This window comes from Phyllobates terribilis, unplaced genomic scaffold (genome assembly GCF_046119375.1).
Source record: "Phyllobates terribilis strain yellow unplaced genomic scaffold, ASM4611937v1 Scaffold_1__5_contigs__length_1240528914, whole genome shotgun sequence".
Lineage (NCBI taxonomy): Eukaryota > Metazoa > Chordata > Amphibia > Anura > Dendrobatidae > Phyllobates > Phyllobates terribilis.
Genome location: NW_027362761.1, coordinates 945,638,830 through 945,664,512, shown reverse-complemented (window position 1 = coordinate 945,664,512; position 25,683 = coordinate 945,638,830). Strand labels below are relative to the sequence as shown.

General features: G+C 41.0%; 1 protein-coding gene across 3 annotated transcripts in view; it reads left to right on the top strand.

Annotated features, from left to right (window-relative positions):
- The window catches only part of CLGN (calmegin), a 123,454-nt gene extending 97,771 nt beyond the window's left edge, over positions 1 to 25,683 (top strand). For 2 of the 3 annotated variants that reach the window (XM_073642013.1, XM_073642031.1), the window contains 8 exons: positions 2,867 to 3,056; positions 8,414 to 8,527; positions 10,333 to 10,489; positions 10,579 to 10,794; positions 19,709 to 19,828; positions 20,006 to 20,147; positions 22,711 to 22,811; positions 24,721 to 25,679. In XM_073642013.1, the coding sequence (XP_073498114.1) occupies positions 2,867 to 3,056; positions 8,414 to 8,527; positions 10,333 to 10,489; positions 10,579 to 10,794; positions 19,709 to 19,828; positions 20,006 to 20,147; positions 22,711 to 22,811; positions 24,721 to 24,801 (1,121 nt within the window). In that variant the 3' untranslated portion in view covers positions 24,802 to 25,679. Of the gene's footprint in view, positions 1 to 2,866; positions 3,057 to 8,413; positions 8,528 to 10,332; positions 10,490 to 10,578; positions 10,795 to 19,708; positions 19,829 to 20,005; positions 20,148 to 22,710; positions 22,812 to 24,720 lie in introns of all 3 variants that reach the window. The other variant, XM_073642022.1, reaches the window with a different exon arrangement.

Genomic DNA, 25,683 nt, shown 5'->3' with positions numbered 1-25,683 from the left:
GCCTGTGTTGTTTGATTAAGGAGAGCATGAAAAGTGTCGAAGAGGCGTTTATGATTATTGGACAGTGAGATGATGAGGTTGTTAAAGTAGGTTTGTTTGGAGAGGTGAAGGGCGGAGTTATAGATTTTAAGCATAAATTTATAATGGATGAAATCTTCGGCCAGATTAGATTTTCTCCACAGCCGTTCAGCACACCTAGAGCACCGCTGGAGAAAACATGTTTGAAGCATTGCCAGGGTTGTCGCCATCTTTGCCGAGTTGCTCTCTGTAGTCTGTTTCACTGAGAGCCAGAAGGTTAAGGGAATTTGAGAGGAAGAAATCATGGATGTAGGAGAGTTTATTACATGCTGACCGCACGTTCCACAGGGCACAGTTGAATGAGACAGAAGATATGCAGGGAATATTAATGAGATTGGCAGGGGTTCTGAATTTAGCAGGGAAAGAGTTAGTGTTATTATTACAAGAAGGTCCTGGATTAGGAGAAATATCACCTGCGACTAAGAGAAGGATAAAGATAGAGAGAGTGAGCAGAAGGAATCTATGGGGTATTGTCAAAAGGAAGATGAGAGACCCCAGACCCAACAATGCAGACGAGTTGAAGGCTGCTATTAAAGCAACCTGGGCTTCCATAACGCCTCAGCAGTGCCACAAGCTGATCGCCTCCATGCCATGCTGCATTGATGCAGTAATTGATGCAAAAGGAGCCCCGACCAAGTATTGAATGCATTTACTGAACATACATTTCAGTAGGCCAACATTTCGGATTTTAAAATCATCTTTCAAGCTGTTGTTATAAAGTATTCTAATTTACTGAGATAATGACTTTTGTGTTTTCATTGGCTGTAACATTAACAGAAATAAACACTTGAAATAGATCACTCTGTTTGTAATGACTATATAATATATAAGTTTCACTTTTTGTATTGAAGAACTGAAATAAATTAACTTTTTGATGATATTCTAATTTTCTAATTTAGTGAGATGCACCTGTATATAGCATGCAAGATTAACAAATATATTGTAGAATTTATTATTTGCAATTTTTAACTACACAATTAAAAGGAGGAGCAAATCAGAGAATAACTCAACAGGGCTGCTCACAATTCACATTATGTCTGCCGACATGCAGGCGCTACCAGCAGAATACAGGCTGGCTGCATTTAATCAGTGGCTGTTACTATATTGCAGGTTTGTTATCAAAGTACGGCTGGTTTCATACATTTGTGAAATATGGACTGTGCTCGTATGTCAATATCTGGCCTGATCGCCAGGTCTCCTGACCTAAACAAACTGCGGCATACATGTCTAGGAGGTAGTTAGCTCAGGTCAAGAGGCCATGTGGTTGGGTTGGTTATTGCAATACAAGCACAGTCTTTGTTTAACGGATGTAAGATTCCGGCCTTACTCTCACTTTGATAATAAGGATGACAAAGAATCACTGTGCTTGGAAGAGGGTAACGAGACTTCTACTTTAATTATTAGTGGGGTTCACAGGGCATCTTTTTAGTTGTCTCACAAGTCAGAAGATGTTTTATCTCAGACCTTGATGCTAAGGTTTAATATGGTGAACAGTATGGTTTAGAGGCCAGAATCTGAACTGGGACCTCTTCTAATGTGTCATTTATACATGACAACCAATCTAGGCATTCATGTCCCAGGAGCTTCTTTGCAGGACAAACATTACGTCATAATTTCATTTCTCTGTAGACAAAATATTGCTTGAATTGAATAATGCAGCCATTAAAATTGAAGAATATTTCATATATTATTCCTTAAAAGTTAGGTTACTTATTCATAAAGGCAGAAATTTACGAAAAGCTCTTTGACATTCTAATAGAGCTGATCCTCAGCATTAGGCTGAGTTCACACGATGCGTTTTTCATGCGTTTCCGCGGCGTTTTTGCAGTTGCGTAAACGCCGCGGAAACGCATGAAAAACGCATGGTAGAAGGGCAGCAATGTTCCCCAATGGAAATCCGCATGTGCTGTGCCCATGATGCGGATTTTTCCGCAGCGTAAACGCTGCGGTCAAAAATCCGCAGCATGTCAATTAATTTTGCGGAAACGCTGCTCTTTTGCCGCCATTGACTTGCATTAGACCGCATGGAATCCGCATCACTGTATATGTTGATGCGCTTTTCATGCGGTCTAATGTGCGGATGGTACCCGGGTGTGGATGAGAGGACTCTCATCCAGACCCAGGTACCATTAAAAAAAAAAGAATAAAATAAAAAATATATATATTCTCACCTTCTGACGGCCCGCGCTGTGTCCTGCCGGCTTCCCGCGCACTTCGCGGTTGAATGAAGGACCTTCGCTGACGTCAGAGTCATGTGACGGGTCACGTGACGCTGACGTCGGAAGGTCCTACAGTCTTCACTGCCGGCAGCCGGGACCGATGAAGCAGGACACCGGGGGCCATCAGATGGTAACGTATAGATTTATTTTTTATTTTTTGACATCACACACTATATAAATCCATGCCGGCTGCATGGATTTATATAGTGTGAAGTTGACAAGCACTTTCCAAGTGATGCTAAAATCGCTTGGGAAGCGCTTGTCAACCCGCATGCGGAAATGAAAGTGAAGACCGCTTCATTTCCGCATGTCCCTGGCAGGAAACCGCATGTACAATCCGCATGCGTTTTTTCCTGCCAGAGAGATGCAGAAACGCTCAGGAAAAAATCCTGAGCATTTCTGCATCGTGTGCACATACCCAAGCGCACTGATTACTACTGACAATCTGTACTAGTCTGTCATAGAGGTAAAGAATAGATTACCTTATAAGACATTGATATTTAATCACTGCCTGGAAAGAAACTTTGACAGAAACATCGATAGATTTCTCAATTCTTGATGCCTTCCAGTTCTAAAGTCGGACAACACATATGAAATGCTGATAGATCAGACCGTTGTTAGCCAAGGAAGTCTTCTGGAAGATGTCATACCACCTCTGAATCCTCCCAAAGAAATAGATGATCCAAAAGAAAAAAAACCCATGGAGTGGGATGAACGTCCCAAAATTCCTGATCCTAATGCTGTCAAGCCAGAAGACTGGTAAGGACACAGTTAATTGTAGCAAAGATTGCAGAATAAGTAACTGATGGCTCATATAAACTTTACCATTTCATTAGGTCCCATGGGTTATTTTGACCCTCCTTCGATTGGGACAGTTGATGGTATTTGGCTGTGACTATTATAGGGCCATACATCACTAGACTTTGTTTGGCTTTGAACAGTGATAAAATGCCTCGGTCGCAGTGTATTACATATAACTGTGATTTTATCAAAACTACAGCGTGTCCTGATGGTTCTTATATTACTCTGTTATTTCTTTGCATTCATATATACAGAATTGTTTTGTGTTTGCACTCGATATGTAATAATCAACCTTTCTTTACAGACAACTGTTATAGGTATCTGGTCTAAATGTCTATTTTACTGTTTTTTTTATAAATGGAGGTTAAAATTATGTCCTTGAATACCAAGGGACTCAACAGCCCTATGAAACGATATCTTGTTTGGAAGGACGCAAAATCGTCAGGTTCTAGTATCATAGCACTCCAAGAAACCAAATTTTCATCTATCAACCCCCCTAAATTTTCACATAAAAATTAATTATAGTTCATCCATGGAGAAAAAAAGAGCAAGAGTACTCACCGCTATTAAGGATACGGTTACCTTTGAATTTATTTCGGAAATCAAAGATGACAATGGTCGCTTTCACGTCCTTATTTGCAAGATAAACAATAATGAAAGCACAATAGTAAATATATACGGCCCCAATAAGGGTCAGATTTCATTTTTAAATAAAATCATGAAAAAAGTGAAAAAAAAACAGAAAGGAGACTTAATTGTCCTAGGGGATTTTAATATCATCCCAGACCAACTAGTAGACACCACGGCTACTCCCAGATATAAGATTTTTACTTTAAAAAAAATGGTTAAATCAAGAAAATCTCTACGATGCTTTTAGATGTTTGAATGCGTCCTCTAGAGAATACACATTTTATTCAGATAGACATCACACTTTCACCAGAATAGATTTAGTTTGTATAAATATTCATTTACTATCATTTACTACTAAAAATTAAAGAGGTCACCATAGGAAACATCACATGGTCAGACCATGCCCCAGTATTCTTTTCATTTTTAACTTCTAGCAATTGTGAGCGAACCAGAATATGGAGATGCAATTCATTTCTATTAAAACATCCACTATATAAAAATAAAATTGAAAACTCTTTAAAAAATGACTTTAAGGAAAATACTTCACAAGAAATTGCACCAGCCACAACATGGAACGCCCACAAGGCAGTTCTGAGGGGACTGTTTATCCAACGCAAGTCACAATATAATAAACAAACTAAAATTAAAATTCAGAAAATTTCTGACAAAATTGACAAAGAAGAAAAACGGCAACAAACTAATCCATCTCATAGTACACATTCAAAAATCCTGAAACTGAGATTGGAACTAAGATCTCAGTTAATAGAGAAATATGATAAAATGATACAATCCATTAAGATAAGGCATTATTTTGAATACAAGAAGATGTCCAAATTAATGGCAGAAAAAATCAATCAACAAAGAATAAAAACAAAAGTCACATATCCAAAAATCAAATAATCTTCTATCACACCCAAAGGACATCTCTGGACCCTTTGCTTGCTTCATATTATTATGCATTATATAATCTTAAAGAAAATTTGGATGTACAACAACCCAAAGAAATAGATATAAATAACTTTTTATCTGGTATTCAACTCCCAGTACTGAATGAAGAAGAATTAGCTTGTTTAAACGCCCCCTCTTCAGGTCCAGAAGTCGAGACCACATTATATAAATTAAAAGAAAATAAGGCCCCAGGTCCTGATGGCTTCTCAAATGACTATTATTCACCTTTCAAACATATCCTATCTACTCCCTTGACCAATTTTTTTAATCAAACAACTGAAGAAAAAAACATGCCATCTGAGAACCTCCAAGCCAATATTATAGTGATTTCCAAGCAACAAACAGATCCCACATTAATCTCAAATTACAGGCCTATATCCCTTCTTAATACAGATATCAAAGTGTTGGCAAAAATAATAGCAAATAGATTATCAGAATTTTTACCTAGCTTGATACATACGGATCAAGTCGGGTTTGTAAAGGGCAGACAAACATCAGACGGTACCAGGAGAACCTTAGACTTGATTGCCCACATAGAAAAAATAAAAATTCCTTCAATACTTCTCTCTATCGATGATGAAAAAGCATTTGATAGGATTAATTGGAGCTATATGTTTGCAACTTTATCTAAATTTGGTATCCATGGTCCAATTTTTAATGCCATCTCAACCTTATACACATGTCCATCAGCTAATGTTTTGGTAAATAATCTCCCTTCTAAATTTTTTACTATATCCAATGACGCACGGCAAGGCTGTCCACTATCCCCGATCCTCTTTACCTTGATAATGGAGCCTTTTGCAGAAGCGATCAGGATGAATAATTTAATCACAGGTGTTCCAACGAATAAAAAACAATACAAGATGAGCCTTTTCACGGATGATATCATTTTAATGTTAACAAACCCACTGAACTCTATCCGGGAACTAACTCATTTAATTAAATAATTCTCTAAAATCTCATATTATAAAATTAACCCAAGTAAATCAAAAATCTTAAGTTTTAACACAGATCTAGAGACAAAAAATATAAAAATTATAATCAAAAATGAATTTCCTTACACATGGGAAAAAGCCAGTATTACATATCTTGGGATTAAATTGACAAAACCCGGGGACAAGATTATAGAAATAAATCTATCTAACATCTATAAAGAAATACGAGAAAGCATTTCTAAGATAGAGAAGGTAGAAACTTCTTGGTTGGGAAAAATAACTATATATAAAATGTCTCTGCTTCCCAAGCTCCAATATATTTTTCGCGCCATACCTCTTCTCATTCTACAAGTCTGGATGAACAAATTTCAAAAACAATTATCAAACTTTATCTGGAGTTGCAAACCTCCTAGAATTTCTAAACAGATTATTTATAAACACAAATTAAATGGAGGCATGAGTGTCCCCAATTTAAATGTGTACCACCTTGCTAATTTAGTCATGCAGAGTAGGAACTGCCTCCTAAATTTACCCATTAAACTCTGTTGGATCGAATTAGAGAGAGAATTCAACAAGGACTTACCCTTTTTAGCAATGGTATTGTCATTTCTTTTTGACAAATCATTAGATTTACCGTTACATCCGGCCATGAAAAAAATCATCACTATATTAGCATGGAAATTACTGTTTAATGCAACGAATTCTAACATCATACCAGCCAATCTAGAAAATATCCCTATTTCCACTCTCAAAATTGCCATTTCAAATTTTGACCATAGATTATGGGAGAGAAAAGGGATCAAAGATTTCTCTGGAATACTGAAGGAAAATAAAGCAGATTCCTTTTACACTTTTCAGCAACTCAAAGAGAAATATAGGCTTCCTGATATAGAATTTTATACATATCTTGAGATAAGGAAATATATCAGAAAAAAATACAAATTCCCTTTGGTTATTTCTAGAGAAATATTTTGTCTTTTGAAAAACCCAGAAAAGAACACTTTGTGGAACACAAAAAACATTTATGCAAATTTCAATGAAGATCATTTATTTACAAAACAAACGTATATGAATAACTGGGAAAGAGATATGGGTACTCCATTCTCCACAGAAAGATGGAGGAAAGCAATTAAAATGACATACACAAACTCAAGTAATGCTAGCTTGCAAGAAACATATTATAAAACCTTGACTAGGTGGTATTTCACACCGGTAAGGATGCACAAAGCATTTCAGAATCAATCTGAATCCTGCTGGAGACACTATGGACTCAAAGGTAGCCTTTATCATATACAGTACTATGGGAATGTCCATTAATAGTAAATTTATGGAAAGAAGTATTTGAATTACTGAGCAAAGTATGTAATGTAGATATCCCTTATTCTCTTCATTTAGCACTTCTTTCATTGGAAGCAGAAGATCTATCTCAAAAAGTTAGACCAATTGCTACCCATCTTTTTTTGGTTACAAAATTACTTATAACAACTAATTGGAAACAAACAAATGTGCCTTTGATATCAGAGGTAATTGACAGAGTAACCACAAATAACACTTTTGAACTTGCGGCCTCCATGAGAAATAACACAGTGAAGAAGTATGATACTCATTGGTCCTTATGGAACACTAATTTTTCCTCTAAAGAGTCCCAGTAAGATCTAAGACTTTTCCCAATGTCATATTAATACCAGATACCTCTTTTTTTTTTACCTTTTCCTGAAAATAAACGGTTCTTTGATTTATGTTCAGATTTTAAGTAGAGTGCAAATGGATTGATTGACCTACTGTAAATTCACATTTATTTCCTATGTCCCTCCAATCCTTCCCCAACCATATACCCTTGCCTTCCCTTCCTACTGACCTTGTTATTTCCATGTTTTTAATCCCATCGTGTGTATTGTATTCCCCCCATTAAAAAACAATAAATATAATTTGAAATAAATAAAACTACAGCATGCAGCCCAGTAAGTGTCATATTGCTACAATCAGGGTCTCTGTCTCTACATCATGCTGCTCCAAGATTAGTAAGCAAAACCTAGTGACAGATTCCCATTAAAATCCCTTCTGTTACTATCATTGGTGTAACTATGTAACTATAATGGGTACAGGGGAGCCCAAAATGGTCCTTTTAGCCCATATGAGAAGACTAGCCCTATTAAAGACCTGTGATAATTGGAAACCTTGTTGGAGATTTTGCATTGGGGCCCACAAGCTTCACGTGATAACACTGGCTATTATTAACAGATTTATGGAAAAATCTGCATATTAAAGCTGGGATCTGTCAATGTCAATAATTATCTTGTGTAATGACAGCTTCAGATGATTTTTGCTTTGTGTGAGAAGCCTGGATCTGACATAATACATATATAATATTTCAGGCAGCCTTTATACGTCTGTGGTACCCAGATGAAGTGTGGAGCCTCTGATATTACTTTTAGAGGGATGTCTTCTGCAGAGTGGATGCACATTTGTGAAAAAAAGGGAATTAATAATTTAGTCTGATAATAAATAATAATTCCATATATACTGCTGTAGTAAGAGCCAAGTAGCAAATGCACTTGAAATCTTTCAGCTGCTGTCTAGGGCTTCACAGTCATTTCCATTGATTGTATCTGAGGGACTTCTACCCGTCTCATTAGAGAACCCTACCGGCTATTACATTTCCTTGGCTCATGAATTCAATATTAAGTTTCACATTTTCATTTTATCCTGACTTGACCTTCTCAGTGGCAATACTGTATTTTATTTATTATGAGTTGCTATAATTATGGTGTGTCTGAAGTGTAGTTCTAATATGTCTTTCAGGGATGAAGGGGGCCCTGATAAGATTGAGGATGTGAATGCTGTGAAACCAGAAGGCTGGCTGGATGGTGAGCCTCATCTGGTACCTGATCCAGAGGCTCAGAAGCCAAGTGACTGGTAAGAAGCTGTATGTGCTTGTTTGTTTGTTTGCGTCCTGCATTTCAGTATTTCACAAAAAAACATTTTGGAACTAGAAATCCCCAGGACTGCATAGATACTCCATTAATATATCAAGGATAGGGGTTTAAAAGCATATGTCCACATTTCAGCTCATTTTAAGTAGATATAAACGCTATAAAAATTGTGGTCTAAGGGGTAACTTTTCTCCTTGTGGAGAGTGATATACCGGCTTTGGCATGGCGGTATGTCACGCTCCACAAGGAGAAACGTTACCCCTTAGACCTCAGTCCAGAGCTTCTCACGTAGCCAAATCAGTTCTCATACTTTGCACTGACGAGGGCCAACAACCCAAAACACCGTGTCTGCAAATTGAGATTCTGATTTGGCTTTTATCCTAAGTCATATTGCACGACTCGTTAAAGGGTCAATTTTAACTTGTAAGATTGCTGCTTCTAATAGGTGGCGCCATAGAGTTCAAGTCCTCCTTTTCTTTGAAGAGGCAATTTGCATATAAAAATTTAGCAATTTTGTGCACAATTTTAGTAATTGTTGCACTAAAGTAGAACTAGAAGGTAATTGAGCTGTGGTATCCTTGGTCGTTATGACACATCAGTACACAAGAATAAAGCCCCTCATACAAAGAAAGAAATCCCGGCACTCACATGTAGAATGATTGCTTATTTAATCCTGGGAAATCGAAAAACATATCAGAGACGTTTCAGCCCATCCCAGGCTTTTCTACAAATGAGTGCCGGGATTTCTTTCCATTTTGCTGTTTCTCTCCACGTGCACCACGATTATACGGAGTGCCGATCAGCTTGTTACTATTTGATTGCCCGTGTTTGCGTGGGTTTCCTCCAGATTGTCCGGTTTCCTCCCACACTCCAAGGACATACTGATGGAATGTAGATTGTGAGCCCCAGTGGGGACAGTGCCCATAATGTCTATAAATTGTCTGAATTGTAAAGCGCTGCGGAATATGTTGGCGCTATATAAATAAAAAGATTATTATTATTGTCGAGGAAAATATCAATCTGGCATGTGTGATTTCGGATACCAATCTTATTATCTCTCGGAGATAAGGTGCCTCCAGACATGTCTGGTGGCGACTCTCTCTTAACCCTTTCACCCCCGAGCCTGTTTTCACCTTCCAAACAAAGCCAACTTTTTCAATTCTGACCACTGTCACTTTATGAGGTAATTACTCTGGAACACTTCAACAGATCCCACTGATTCTGAGATTGTTTTTTCGTGACATATTGTACTTCATGATAGTGGTAAAATTTCTTCAATATGACTAAACACATCCAAGTGTGGAACTTATTATTTTTCCAAGATCATTTAATTAAAATCAACTTTCGTTCGTGGGAAAACCCCTTTAAGGTGTAAACTAGGCCACATCTACATTGGGTCACCAGCTTAACTCAACTCCTATAATTCAATGGGAGACTTCGGTGTCAGAAAGATAGCACTTCATTGAGTACAAATCTCTGGACATTAATACCCGCTGTTGTAAAGCATCAGTATAACACATTGTTTTACAAAGGTCCTTAACTTTTTATGTACATTATACTGATATATGAACAGAGGTGAATACACTCGTATTGCAATTTAAAGGCTGGAACATTTTAATGCAGTTTCAGCAAAAAATTGCAATTCTTTGCTGTCAAAAAACCTTGCCAGTCATCCTGTGTGGGTTTTTATCAGCGGCCTGCCATGAAGATATAGTAGAGTATTTTCCATGTACATGTATTATTTCTGTGATATTACAATATAATGAAGGGCCCATATGGTATTGTTAGGAATGAAGACATGGATGGCGATTGGGAAGCTCCTCTGATTTCCAACCCGAAGTGTAAGCCTGCACCTGGATGTGGAGAGTGGACACCCCCACTCATAGGCAATCCTAATTACAAGGGACAGTGGAAGCCTCCTATGATTGAGAACCCTAATTACCAGGTGATTATTCTGTATGGTCGATACTACTACTAGTTTTTACTGTGTTACATTTTATACTAGATCTGATTTTTTTTCTCTTCTTTGTTCAGGGAATTTGGAAACCACGTAAAATCCCAAACCCACATTACTTTGAGGACCTCAATCCATTCAGAATGACGACTTTTAGTGCCATTGGTTTGGAGCTTTGGTCAATGACGCCTGATATCTATTTTGACAACTTTATTATCTGTACAGAGAAGGAAGTGGCAGACCGCTGGGCTTCTGATAGCTGGGGACTGAAGAAACTGGTGGCCAGTGCCAATGAGGTTTGCTGTATACTTACTGTATATGTATTTATCTGTGTGTGTAAGTGTCTGTAAGAATATATATAAAATGTACAGTGATTTACAGGCCCCCCATTACATACATAACGCATATCATACTTTCCATCTTATAGCTAAACTACTGTATTTTGCTGATTATAAGACACACCGAATTATAAGATGCAAGGGGTGCAAAATAGGAAAAAAAAGTTGTTTTTTATAAAATGGTGCGCATTATAATCCATTTTACCTGGGGGGGCGATGGTGGTGGAGCAGGGGTCACAGATACAGGAGGTTGGCGGCGGCTGCGGCAGGAGTTGGGTGATACTGCGGCCCCCGTCCTCTCAGAAGGGTCGCTGATTCCGAATGACTTGGGTTGTGGTGGCGGTGGGAGTGATGCGATGCTTTGGGCCCCGTCCTCAGAAGAAGTCGGCGGTGAGTGTAGGTTCCCTCTCCCGTACATAGCCCTGCGGTGGGCTTAGAGAAAATGGCTGCCAGAGCATGCGCAAATTGAGATCTCGAGAGACAAAATCTCGGGAGACTAATTATTTTGAGAGGACGGGACCCGCAGCATCACCCCACTCCCGCCACCACCACCGCCCAAGTCATCCTGAATCAGCGACCCTGCTGAGAGGACAGGGCCCGCAGCATCGGCTGACTCCTGCCGCAGCCTCCGCCAACCTCCTGTATCTGTGACCCCGCACCACCGATGCCGCCCCCCAGGGAAAATACCGTACCTTCGTATTATAAGACACAACCCCTTTTTCCTCCCAAATTTGCAAGAAAAAAAGTGCGTTTTATAATACGAAAAATATGGTAATTGCCCATATAATCTATAAATTCCAATTCCCCTTAATCGTACCCCTAGTAGCCACCTACGTCTTGTCCCATCCTTACATTAACACATGTATGAATGCAATATATATATATATATACATACAGTGGGGAAAATAAGTATTTGATACACTGACGATATTGCAAGTTTTCCCACCTACAAAGAATGGAGAGGTCTGTAATTTTTATCGTAGGTAAACTTCAACTCAGAGACAGAATCTAACAATAAAAACCAGAAAATCACATTGTATGATTTTTAAATAATTAAATTGCATTTGATTGCATAAAATAAGTATTTGATCACCTACCAACCAGCAAGAATTCTGGCTCCCACATAGTTTTTCTTTAAGAAGCCCTGCTACTCTTCACTCATTACCTGTATTAATTGTACCTGTTTGAACTTGTTACCTGTGTAAAAGACACCTGTCCACACTCCAACCTCTCCTCCACACCATGGCCAAGACCAAAGAGCTGTCTAAGGAAACCAGGGACAACATTGTAGACCTGCACAAGGCTGGGATGGGCTACATAACAATAGGCAAGCAGCTTAGAAAGAAGGCAACAACTGTTGGCACAATTATTAGAAAATGGAAAAAACACAAGATGACTGTCAATCTTCCTCGATCTGGGGCTCCATGCTAGATCTCGCCTCGTGGGGTAAGGATGATTCTGAGAAAGGTCTGGAATCAGCCCTGATCTACATACGTGGGAGCACCTGGTCAATGACCTGAAGAAAGCTGGGACAACAGTCTCAAACATTACCGTTAGTAACACACTACGCCGTCATGGATTAAAATCCTGCAGGGCACGCAAGGTCCCCCTGCTCACGTCAGCTCATGTCTAGACCCGTTTGAAGTTTGCCAATGACCATATGGATGATCCAGATGAGGCATGGGAGAAGGTCATGTGGTCAGATCAGACCAAAATAGAACTTTTTGGTATCAACTCCACTCGCTGTGTTAAGAGGAAGAAGTATGAGTACAAATTCAAGAACACTGTCCCAACCGTGAAGCATGGTGGGGGAAACATCATACTTTGGGGGTGCTTTTCTGCAAAGGTGACAGGACAACTGCACCGTATTGAAGGGAGGATGGATGGGGTCATGATTTGCAAGATTTTGGTCAACAACCTCCTTTCCTCAGTAAGAGCATTGAAGATAGGTCATGGCTGGGTCTTCCTGCATGACAATGACCCAAAACACACAGCCAGAGCAACTAAGGAGTGGCTCCATAAGTAGCATTCATGGTCCTGGAGTGGCCTATCCAGTTTCCAGACCTGAACCCAATAGAAAATCTTTGGAGAGAGCTGAAACTCAACGTTGCCTGGCAACCGCTCCGGAACCTGAAAGATCTGGAGAAGATCTGTATGGAGGAGTGAGCCAAAATCCCTGCTGCAGTGTGTGCAAACTTGCTCAAGAACTACAGGAAACGTCTGACCTCTGTAATTACAAACAAAGGTTTCTGTAGCAAATATTAGGTTCTGTTTTTCTATTGTATCAAATACTTATTTCAGGCAATAAAATGTAAATTAGTTATGTAAAAATCATACAATGTGATTTTCTGGATTTTTTTTAAGATTCTGTCTCTCACAGTTGAAGTGCACCTATGATAAAAATGACAGACTTCTCCATCCTTTGTAGGTGGGAAAACTTGCAAAATCGGAGGTGTATCAAATACTTATTTTCCACACTGTATGTGTATGTGTATATATATATATATATATATATATATATATATATATATATATATATATACACACAGTACAGACCAAAAGTTTGGACACACCTTCTCATTTAAAGATTTTTCTGTATTTTCATGACTATGAAAATTGTACATTCACACTGAAGGCATCAAAACTATGAATTAACACATGTGGAATTATATACTTAACAAAAAAGTGTGAAACAACTGAAAATATGTCTTATATTCTAGGTTCTTCAAAGTAGCCACCTTTTGCTTTGATGACTGCTTTGCACACTCTTGGCATTCTCTTGATGAGCTTCAAGAGGTAGTCACCAGAAATGGTCTTCCAACAATCTTGAAGGAGTTTCCAGAGATGCTTAGCACTTGTTGGCCCTTTTGCCTTCACTCTGCGGTCCAGCTCACCTCAAACCATCTCGATTGGGTTCAGGTCTGGTGACTGTGGAGGCCAGGTCATCTGGCGTAGTACCCCATCACTCTCCTTCTTGGTCAAATAGCCCTTACACAGCCTGGAGGTGTGTTTGGGGTCATTGTTCTGTTGAAAAATAAATGATGGTCCAACTAATCGCAAATCGTATGGAATAGCATGCCGCTGCAAGATGCTGTGGTAGCCATGTTGGTTCAGTATGCCTTTAATTTTGAACAAATCCCCAACAGTGTCACCAGCAAAGCACCCCCACATCATCACACCTCCTCCTCCATGCTTCACGGTGGGAACCAGGCATGTAGAGTCCATCCGTTCACCTTTTCTGCATCGCACAAAGACACGGTGGTTGGAACCAAAGATCTCAAATTTGGACTCATCAGACCAAAGCACAGATTTCCACTGGTCTAATGTCCATTCCTTGTGTTCTTTAGCCTAAACAAGTCTCTTCTGCTTGTTGCCTGTCCTTAGCCGTGGTTTCCTAGCAGCTATTTTACCATGAAGGCCTGCTGCACAAAGTCTCCTCTTAACAGTTGTTGAAGAGATGTGTCTGCTGCTAGAACTCTGTGTGGCATTGACCTGGTCTCTAATCTAAGCTGCTGTTAACCTGCGATTTCTGAGGCTGGTGACTCAGATAAACTTATACTCAGAAGCAGAGGTGACTCTTGGTCTTCCTTTCCTGGGGCAGTCCTCATGTGAGCCAGTTTCTTTGTAGCGCTTGATGGTTTTTGCAACTGCACTTGGGGACACTTTCAAAGTTTTCCCAATTTTTCGCACTGACTGACCTTCATTTCTTAAAGTAATGATGGCCACTCGTTTTTCTTTACTTAGCTGCTTTTTTCTTGCCATAATACAAATTCTAACAGTCTATTCAGTAGGACTATCAGCTGTGTATCCACCTGACTTCTGCACAACACAACTGATGGTCCCAACCCCATTTATAAAGCAAGAAATCCCACTTATTAAACCTGACAGGGCACACCTGTGAAGTGAAAACCATTTCCGGTGACTACCTCTTGAAGCTCATCAAGAGAATGCCAAGAGTGTGCAAAGCAGTCATCAAAGCAAAAGGTGGCTACTTTGAAGATCCTAGAATATAAGACATATTTTCAGTTGTTTCACACTTTTTTGTTAAGTATATAATTCCACAAGTGTTAATTCATAGTTTTGATGCCTTCAGTGTGAATGTACAATTTTCATAGTCTTGAAAATACAGAAAAATCTTTAAATGAGGTATGTCCAAACTTTTGGTCTGTACTGTATATATATGTGTATATATATATACATACATATACAGCGGATGAAATAAGTATTGAACACGTCACCAATTTTTTAAGTTATAAATTTTTAAAGGTGCTATTGATATGAAATTCTCACCAGATGTCAGTAACAACCCATCCAATCCATACAGGCAAAGAAATCAAACCAAACATGTCCATAAATTAAGTTGTGTGTAATAATATGAAATGACTCAGGGAAAAGGTATTTAATACATGAAGAAAGAGAGGTGCAAAAAGCCATGGAATGTCATGAGACCATCTGAAATCTATCAGTAATTAGAAAGCAATTCTAATTGATGGCCTATAAAAAGATGTCTCATTACCAAGGTGCTACACAAGAAACATCTCATGATGGGTAAAACCAGTGAGCTGTCTCTAGACCTTTGCAACCTTATTGTGGGAAAACATACTGATGGCATTGGTTACAGAAGAATTTCTAAACTACGGAAGGTTCCAGTGACGCACTGTTAGGGCCATAATCTGGAAGAGGAAAGAACATCATTTCACCATAAACCGACCACGACCAGGTGCTCCCCTTAAGATTTCAGACACAGCAGTAAAAAGAATTATCAGAAGAGTTGTCCAAAAGCCAATGAACACCTGTGGAGAGTTACAAAAAGACTTGGAATCAGCAGGTACAATTGTTTCAAAGAAAACAATAAGTAATACACTCAACTTCCATGGCCTGAATGCACGCTCACCAAGCAAGACTCCATTGCTGAACAAAAAGCATGTTCAAGCCCGTTTAAAGTTTGCTCAACAACATTTGGAGATGCTTGTGAAATACTGGAAGAATACAGTTTGGTCAGATGAGACCAAAATTAACTCTTTGGATACCATAGTACACACCATGTTTGGAGACCAAAAGGCACTGCATATCACCCCCAAAACACCATACCAACAGTGAAGTTTGGAGGTGGGAATATCATGGTGTGGGTCTGTTTTTCAGCATACGGCACTAGCAAACATCATATAATTGAAGGAAACTGAATGGACAAATGTACCTAGACAATCTTGAGAAAAATCTTCTGCCATCTACCCAGATGATGAAGATGAAACAAGGGTGAACATTTCAGGAAGACAATAATCCCAAACACAGCCAAAGAAACTCTGTTGGTTTCAGAAAAAGAAAATAAAGCTGCTGGAATGGCCCAGCCAAATACCTGACCTGAATCCAATAGAAAATTTATGGAAGGGAGCTAAAGCTCAGAGTTCATAGAAGGAGCCCACGGGACCTTCGGGACCTTCAGGATTGCATGCGACTAGTTTCTCCATACAGGAGGCGTCTTGAAGCTGCTATCACCCACAAAGGCTTTTGTACGAAGTATTAAAGAAATTTAAGTAAGCGTGTTAAGTACTTTTTCCCTGTGTAATTTCTCGTTACTATACATAACTTAATTTATGGACATCTATGGTTTGATTTATTTTCCTGTGTGGATTGGATGGGTTGTTACCGACATCTGGTGAGAATTTTATGTCAAGGGCACATTTAGAAATATATTTACTTAGAAAATTGGTGACGTGTTCAATACTTATTTCACCCACTGTATATACTTCACATATCAGTGATTACATATGTAAATATAAGTATCAGTGGGTGTGGTGAACAGATATCTGTGTATATATTGTACTAGCTATTGAACCCGTTCTACGCCCGGGTGGCGAGCATTTTTATTGGTATATGGTCTCCCATGCTGGTATGTGCTGCCCCCCTCTTGGTATTTGTGCTGCCCTCATCCTGTCCCCACCATCCTATCCTGGTATGCATGGCACCCCTCATCCCCATCCTGGTATGCATGGCACCCCTCACCCCCAATCCTGGTATGCATGGCACCCCTCACCCCCAATCCTGGTATGCATGGCACCCCTCACCCCCAATCCTTTTATGCATGGCACCCCTCACCCCCAATCCTGGTATGCATGCCACCCCTCAACCCCAATCCTGGAAGGCATGGCACCCCTCATCCCCAATCCTGGTATGCATGGCACCCCTCACCCCCAATACTGGTATGGGTGGCACCCCTCATCCCCAATCCTGGTATGTGTGGTACTCCTCATCCCTATCCTGGTATGCATGGTAACCCATCCCTTACCAGGATAGGGATAAGGGATGGGTTACCATGCATACCAGGATAGGGATGAGGAGTACCACACATACCAGGATTGGGGATGAGAGGTGCCATGCACACCAGGATTGGGGATGAGGGGTGCCATGCACACCAGGATTGGGGATGAGGGGTGCCATGCATACCAGGATAGGGATATGTATGGTATCCCTCATCCTGGTATGCATGGCACCCCTCATCCCCAATCCTGGTGTGCATGGCACCCCTCATCCCCAATCCTGGTATGCATGGCACCCCTCATCCCCAATCCTGGTATGCATGGCTCCCTCATCCTCAATCCTGATATGCATGGCTCCCTCATCCCCAATCCTGGTATGCATGGCTCCCTCATCCCCAATCCTGGTATGCATGGCTCCCTCATCCCCAATCCTGGTATGCATGGCTCCCTCATCCCCAATCCTGGTATGCATGGCTCCCTCATCCCCAATCCTGGTATGCATGGCACCCCTCATCCCCAATCCTGGTACGCATGGCACCCCTCATCCCCAATCCTGGTATGCATGACTCCCTCATCCCCAATCCTGGTATGCATGGCTCCCTCATCCCCAATCCTGGTATGCATGGCACCCCTCATCCCTATCCTGGTATGCATGGCACCCCTCATCCCCAATCCTGGTATGCATGGCTCCCTCATCCCCAATCCTGGTATGCATGGCTCCCTCATCCCCAATCCTGGTATGCATGATACCCCTCATCCCCAATCCTGGTATGCATGGCACCCCTCATCCCCAATCCTGGTATGCATGGCACCCCTCATCCTCAATCCTGGTATGCATGGCTCCCTCATCCTCAATCCTGGTATGCATGGCTCCCTCATCCCCAATCCTGGTATGCATGGCTCCGTCATCCCCAAACCTGGTATGCATGGCTCTCTCACCCCCATCCTGGTATGCATGGCACTCCTCATCCCTATCCTGGTACGCATGGGCCCCTCATGCCCAATCCTGGTATACATGGTACCCCTCATCCCTATCCTGGTATGTATGGTACCCCTCATCCCTATTCTGATATGTATGGTACCCCTCATCCTGGTATGCATGGCACTCCTCATCCCAATTCTGGTATGTATGGCCTCCTCATCCCAGAAACCTGGTATGCATGGCACCCAATCCCTCATCCTAGTATGCATGGCACCCCTCATACTTACCCTAGTATGCATGGCACCCCTCATCCTTACCCTGGTATGCATGGTACCCCTCATCCCTATTCTGGTATGTATGATAGCCCTCATCCTGGTATGCATGGCACCCCATTCCTCATCCTGGTATGCATGGTACCCCGCATTCCTATCCTGTATGTATGGTACCCCTCACCCCCAATCCTGGTATGCATGGTCCCCTCACCCCCCAATCCTGGTATGCATGGTCCCTCACCCCCCAATCCTGGTATGCATGGTCCCCTCATCCCCCAATAATGGTATGTGTGGTACCCCTCATCCTGGTATGCATGGTCCCCTCACCCCCCAATCATGGTATGTGTGGTACCCCTCACCCCCCAATCCTGGTATGCATGGTCCCCGCAATCCTGGTATGCATGGTCCCCTCACCCCCCAATCCTGGTATGCGTGGTACCCCTCATCCTGGTATGCATGATCCCCTCATCCCACAATCCTGGTATGTGTGGTCCCCTCACCCCCCAATCCTGGTATGCATGGTCCCCTCACCCCCCAATCCTGGTATGTGTGCCCCCCCCATCCCTTTCACGCTGTACACACATACAAAAAAATAAACAGTTATACTCACCTTTCTTCTCTGTGGTCCAGCGCTGCTGCGTCCTGTTCTGCCGGAGGCCAGGGGAGGAGTGTGTCGCCTTAGCACCGCGCTGTCCGGCGCCATTTTGCTGAAGACACACTGCAAATGTGTCTTCAGTAAAATGGCGCCGGATAGCACTATGCGCATGCTCCGATCCGACGTTTCACTCCTGCCCCAGTCTCCGGCGAAGAGAGGCGCCGCGGCAACGCTCCTCCCGGTCAGGTAAGTATGTAAGTATGGCGCCGCAATCTCCGGCGCCATACACTCCTCTTACCTGTAACGGCTGGATGCGGTCTTCTGTCTGGAGCCAGACTGCGCGTCGCTCATGCGCAGTCTATCAAGGCTTCAGACAGAGACACGCATTCCTGGTTATATTATAGATAATACCACGCTGGAGTGCATTAATTGTTAGTGGCACCTGGAGCCAAAGACTCCTTTTCATCTTTTATGTAATATTTTTTTTCCATAATTTATTGGCTTTAAGCTTTACAACCAAAGAGGTTAAGTAGAACATTTTTCATGTGTAATGAAATAATTACATCATGTTTCAGCATGTATAGCAATTAACATGTCATTATTTTTCTTGACCTTTATTATTGTTCCTTTTTGTTTATAATAATGGGTAAGGTGTAGCAGATACTCAGCCTGAATGAAATGCTAATACATGTTGACATGGAGAAATGTCTTAAATGCTCCAAGCCAAATCCAGCTGGTTGATCAGGAGTAATCGGTTGAGGCCAGGTCCGCTGTTTCGATGGACTGCAACAGCTTGAAGATGCTTCTTTTATGACTTTTCTTTCAGCCAGGCATGATTAATCAACTCCTGAGTGCTGCAGACGAGCGGCCATGGCTCTGGGGCTTATACATCCTGACAGCCGCACTCCCTGTGGGTCTTCTGGTTTTGTTTTGCTGGCCCAGAAAGGTTAGCTGCTCTTGTTCCTACCATTTTGATTTATTGATTCTATCATTAAACCTCATTTCATTTTTACATTTCCTGCAAAATGTTATAGGAAGAATATTTTTGTACACCAATAATAAGGTTAAGTGGTGAGGGCAAAAGATCTTGGAAATAAACCCTTTAATGTAATTTTTTTTTTAGAAAGTTGAAGAAGATGATGATGCAGACTTCTCAATGAGTGATTTTCTAGAGTCCAATGAAACTGAGTTTGCTTTCAAGAAAGATATCAAGAAGGGGGATTTAGAAGGCCATGAAGATCACCAGGAAGCACAGCTAGACAAGGGTGTGTATTGCTATCTCTTAACAATAACAACTTTATTTCTATAGTGCCAACATATTTCGCAGCACTTTACAATTAATCTCTTTGTTAAATTGGTGCCTTTTTACTGCTCTGGGCCTAGAGGGGCAGTCTTCTATATAAAGACGCAAATATTGCGTCAGTGATATCATCCAATAGGGTGATTCACTCGCTGGTCGACCGTACTGAAATTTGGACTGTACATACTTTGGTTCATGAGAACTGAGCGTGCAATGAACCACAATGACAGTGATGAGAAACATCCTCGTGCCGAGTGTTCTTGCCGACCTGTCGCCCCGCTGGTCGTCTCCACTACGAGATAGACTTGCAGCACGCCTTTCTGTGTGTCGGTAGTTTATGTGTGGTGCTCCTGTCGAATTCCTTTTTCATTTGTTTAAAGGGGTATCCAGAACTTTGTAAAAAGAAAAAAATGTGCCTAAGCATAAACAGGTAGGTAATTGCGACCTATCTGCCTGTTGTGCCAGGCGCCATTCTCATCCGACGCAGAGCGGTCACTGACCGCTCCTGCTGGCAATTCAGCTGCTCTGTCAACAAAGCAGCACTTCTTCTTCTGGGCTGTCCTTCTGACAGGGCAGGACTGCTGGCATTATGCTTGATGACAGCTGGGTCTCCCACTTAGGCAGCACAGATCCAGCTGTCAACAGATCAGAGCGGAAAAGAAACCGCCGCTCTGTTAACGTGACTTTAGCGGAAGTTGCTGAGCCACTGGCAGGTCAGTGACCTCTCTGTGCTAGCGGTGAACATTGCTGGGCACAACAGGCAGGTAAGTCGCAACCACCTGCCTGTTAATGCTTAGGTACATTTTTTATTTGCAAAGTCCCGGACATCACCTTTAACAATGTACAGATACAGTTTGGAGGAGCGTGTCTTCATCGTGAAAACTTATTGGAAAACTGAGTCCTTAAAGACGTGCCAAAGTGAGTTTCTAAAGAAGTTTGGAGGTCGAAATCCGCTGTCCAAACTGTGTATTCAAGCCTTATTTGATGACAGAGTAATCCCTGGGACTGTGGCCACCAAGATCGCCTGATTTAACACTGCCATATTTTTTCCTTTCGGGCCATTTGAAATGTCGAGTGTACGGTAGCAGGCCACGAACATTACAGACAGAGAGAACATACAGCGAGAAATTCAGGCTATGACTCCAAACTTCCTGTGGAATATATTCAACAATATGGAACGGCGCATGCAAAAGTGTGCTTGGATGCGGATGGTGGACATTTTCAACACCTGCTTTAAAACATCAGTTTTTCATGTGGAGTCCAAACTTCAGTACGGTTGACCGACTCCTGTAGAAGTTACAGCAGTTTTTCTGGGTAAAGTAGCCAGTGAAACACCCTATATAAAATACTGTGCACAAACACAGCACTTTGGATACGCCAGAGATCTTTCATCAGCGACAAAACATTTCATTCTGAAAACTGTCTTTTTTTTGTTGTTGTTGAAATGACTTTTTACATGCCAGATCCCATCTAGTAACAGAAATTCTTTCTTGGCTTTGAATAGGAGGGTAATGTACAAAATTTTACCTAACATGCATCTCACTAACAATATGTCTTGTATTTTGGCACAAAAAATTGCAGATTATATTGATAAATAAATAACAATAAAGACACTTATTTACCAGCATTTACTTCTAAAAAGAAACATTAAAATATTGTCCCTCTCAATAAGTATCTAGAAAATGGCAGAATTAGCCTGTGAGTTACCATAGTATAGTGGGTATAACTTCTGTTTTGAATACAACATTACCTTGCTTCAATTAACTAGTATTCTAGCAGAATCGCTGTGTCTGAGTGTTTATAGAAATACATCAGAATAACTGTTCTGGTTTATGCTCTTTGGATTAACTGTGCAGAAAGTATGGATCCAATACACCTAGTAATGTAGAAGCCTAATTCTTAAAGGGAACCTGTCATTAAATTGATGTCTCCTGAACCACTTGCAGCAAGAATAAGAGGAGCAAGGACCCTGACTAGAGTAAGACTTGTCCTGTGGCACACGCCACTCATCTTGCTCCACCACTGCGCTTCATCAAGATCTGCGAGAAAATCACCGATCTAGATGAATCGGGGCCTACATTTTCTCTTAAACGTGGTTCAGGCAGCATGAACCTAATGACAGGTGCCCTTTATTATTCCCTGTCTCCCCCTTTCAAACTTATCTTATTATATACAAGTGCTAACAAATAAACAAGTTTCTACTTTAAAAATGCATCAAAGATATTCTTTTGTGTGCTGCTTCTTGTTCGAGACCATTTTTTGTTACTTGATCATATATTAGTGTTGACATATTTTGACGGAGGTGTGTGGGGCTCAAGCTACACACCACACAATCTGCTGAAAGGGTTAACATATAACAAGATGACGGTTTTCATTTAATTTACATTACACAGATATACTATTTTTCGTTATATATCTATTAGACTTTGTTAGTGCCGCATCTTCTGCTAAAACTGTTCAAACTTAATCATTAAGGTTGTACGTGTTTTCTTTTGTTTTATGATAAATAACGATTTTTGTGTATCTAGGTGATGAAGTTGAGAAGACAGAAAATGAGGAGGAAGATGAGGAATTCAGTCAAGAAGATGAAGATGCTGGGGAAACAGTAAATCAGTCTTCTGATGATGAGGTAAATTCGTCTCTCCTGGCTCAAGATAGTGCACCAAAAACCGACATGAAAGGCTTCGTCTGTGTATGTGCTCTGTACTAACAGCCTTGTTTTTCTTAAAGAAGCACTCCTCTTGCCATCAAAGTTTTTATCCTCCTAATATATTGCAATCATCATATTATATAGCACTGTGTACTTACAATTGCACATTTTGCCTTTCTACCCAGTTAATTCTTCTCTGTTCCTTTAGGTCTATGACATCACGTGATTAAAAACTGACTAGCTGAATCCTTCTAAGCTCTATGTAGAAACAGGAGGTCAGTTTTCCCTGTGTGAGTCATAAAACACCGCATGAGTCCCTGGCAGGTGGTGGAGCGGAGCAACTGGGTCAAGAGTTGAAGAGGGGAATGATAAGGGCAGGGACAAGAGACTTCCCGTTTCTACATAGAGCAGAGATAAGAGAAGAATTATCCGGTGTAGAAAGGCAAAATGAGCAATTGTAAGTACACAGTTCTGTATAATGTGATTGCAATATATTAAGAGAATAAAAACTTTGATGGGAGTGAACATTCATTTTCAACAGATGTTAAAGGAAAGGTGTCACCAGGATTTAGTCCTATAAACTAAAGGCATGGCTATAATGGTGCTGTGATGCTGATTAATCTGATACCTGATGTGAATGGATCCGGTGAATGGTTGTTTAATACTCACCTCATGAAGTTTTCAGAAAATATCTTCTGTCATCCAGTGTGCTTCGGGGTGGGACGTAGGGGCAGGGTCTTCTTGTTCTTCTCCACCCCCCCACCAGTCTCTGAACTGAACACGCTGGCTTCACTGTCCCCCGCCTTTGGGCAAACTGTACAAGTAGAGAAATCCGGGATCAGCTGCAACCCTGATTCCTCTTCATGTTCAGTTTGTACGAAGGCGGGGACAGTGACGCCAGCGCTAATTGGGCGCAGGGCTCACGTGTTATTCCACCACATCACAGCCCCAGGACCGCGAGTGCTGACACTGCTGGAACAGAGCCAGCATAGGAGGGGAGTATAGGTTTTATTATTTTATCGGGGCCAAATATTTACTTTAAGAAGGGGTTGTCCTACTACTGGACCACCCCTTTAACAATATCTGGTACACCCAATCCACCCCTGGTTCTGCCAGTGAGCATAATCTGATTTTTAATCCTTTGTCTATTATGAGCCCATGTGAGTTGGAGAATAGATGACTGAATACCTCTCAACTCCCTATAGGAAATACAAACTGGTAAAGTTTCAAATAGGTATAAGAGTTTAGGAAGTATAGTCATCTTAACCGCTGAAATTCTCACAAATAGAGACTAGAGATGGGTTTGATGTGCAGTCACTGAAGGAAGAATACAATTCCAAGACAAGAGATGTCCCGCTTAGGAGTAAGGTTTAGGTAGTACTGTTGTGCAGGGATAAACTGTGAAGGGAGTGCAGCCCTGGTTAGTTGATGGCAAATGCTAGGGACAAAACCGAATGGTTATGGTATGTCTAAATCAGGATCTGAAGGGGCAGTGAATACTTAAGTACCAGCCCCTAGGGTTGGAGGGGGGTTTTCTGGGACTAATTGTTTGTATTTAGCCCTGTTCTTTTTGAAAGATGACAACTGAATTAAGTTTTGCTTTTATAGTCTGTACAGGACGCTCGTACATGGAGCAGAAGCTGACTGTCTCTGGATTGTTAGACCACGTTCAATATTTTTACATCAGTATTTGTAAGCAAAAACCAGGAGAGGGTGAAAAATACAGAAGTGGTGACGTGTTTCTCTTATTCTGATTGTTCCACTCCTGGTTTTGTATTACAAATACTGATGTAAAATACTGACCAAATCCTGAACATGTGAACGTGGCCTTAGTCAAATGCTTTTCACCTGCTTACCAAGCTGAAAGACTTCTATCGTTTCTCAACAGATGAAAGAGGCAGACGAAGGTGCAGATGGTGGCGATAACTTGAAGAAGTCCCTGCGTAAAAGACGAGTACGGAAAGATTAACAATTCCAGCATATTTATAGGACTGTTTTAGAGAGTTGGCTTGCCAACCAGTTTGTATCAGTTTGCTTGGATGGACATGATACACTGACATGGAATTATATTTAACCTCTTGGTGCAAGACTTTGTCAAATCAAAACTTTTCCCATTCATTTAAAATTTTGATCGAAGCGTTGATTTTCTTTGAGATTTCAGATGCATCCAGGTTTTGCATTATTAGGTTGAGCATATCTCGATTCCCTGTACTCATATCTTATTAATTCCAAAACAGACCTAGACAATGGCAACTAGGGTTCCCCAGCAGCTCAATGTGCCCCCCTAATTTTATATCATAACTTTTTTATTACACTATCGCATTAGATCTGTCGCACAGATGATGCTCCACACTGAACTTTAGTACAAGAGCCCATGGGGTGATGCCAAGGTCGTTAAGTTGCTCCACACCAACAGCCGATTTATGGCAACAGAAATACTTCAGTTGGAGACTGAACTCATTATAGCAATCTCTTCTGGATGAATCCTTTCTTAGGATGTTAAAGAAGCTACAACAACAGGCTGTTATTCGGCATTAATATCGATAAAGCACAGCTGGATCTTGAAAATAATAGAATATATATGCATATTTTTGGGTCTAACATCAAATACAGCTTCTATGGGGTTGAAATGATTTTACCCTTTAGACATTTGTTGTCAACGAGCTGTATTATTAACTGAGTATTTTTTGCAACTCTGCTTCCCAACAAATGGTTAATAGCGAACCTGCCCTAGCTGTCATTGATTTGTACGGTGTAGTTTTACATGTTTATGCTAAAGATATTCTACTTTATATCTAATTAACCTGATGTACATTTTACCCCTAAACTTTTATAGTTGAATGTTGAACAA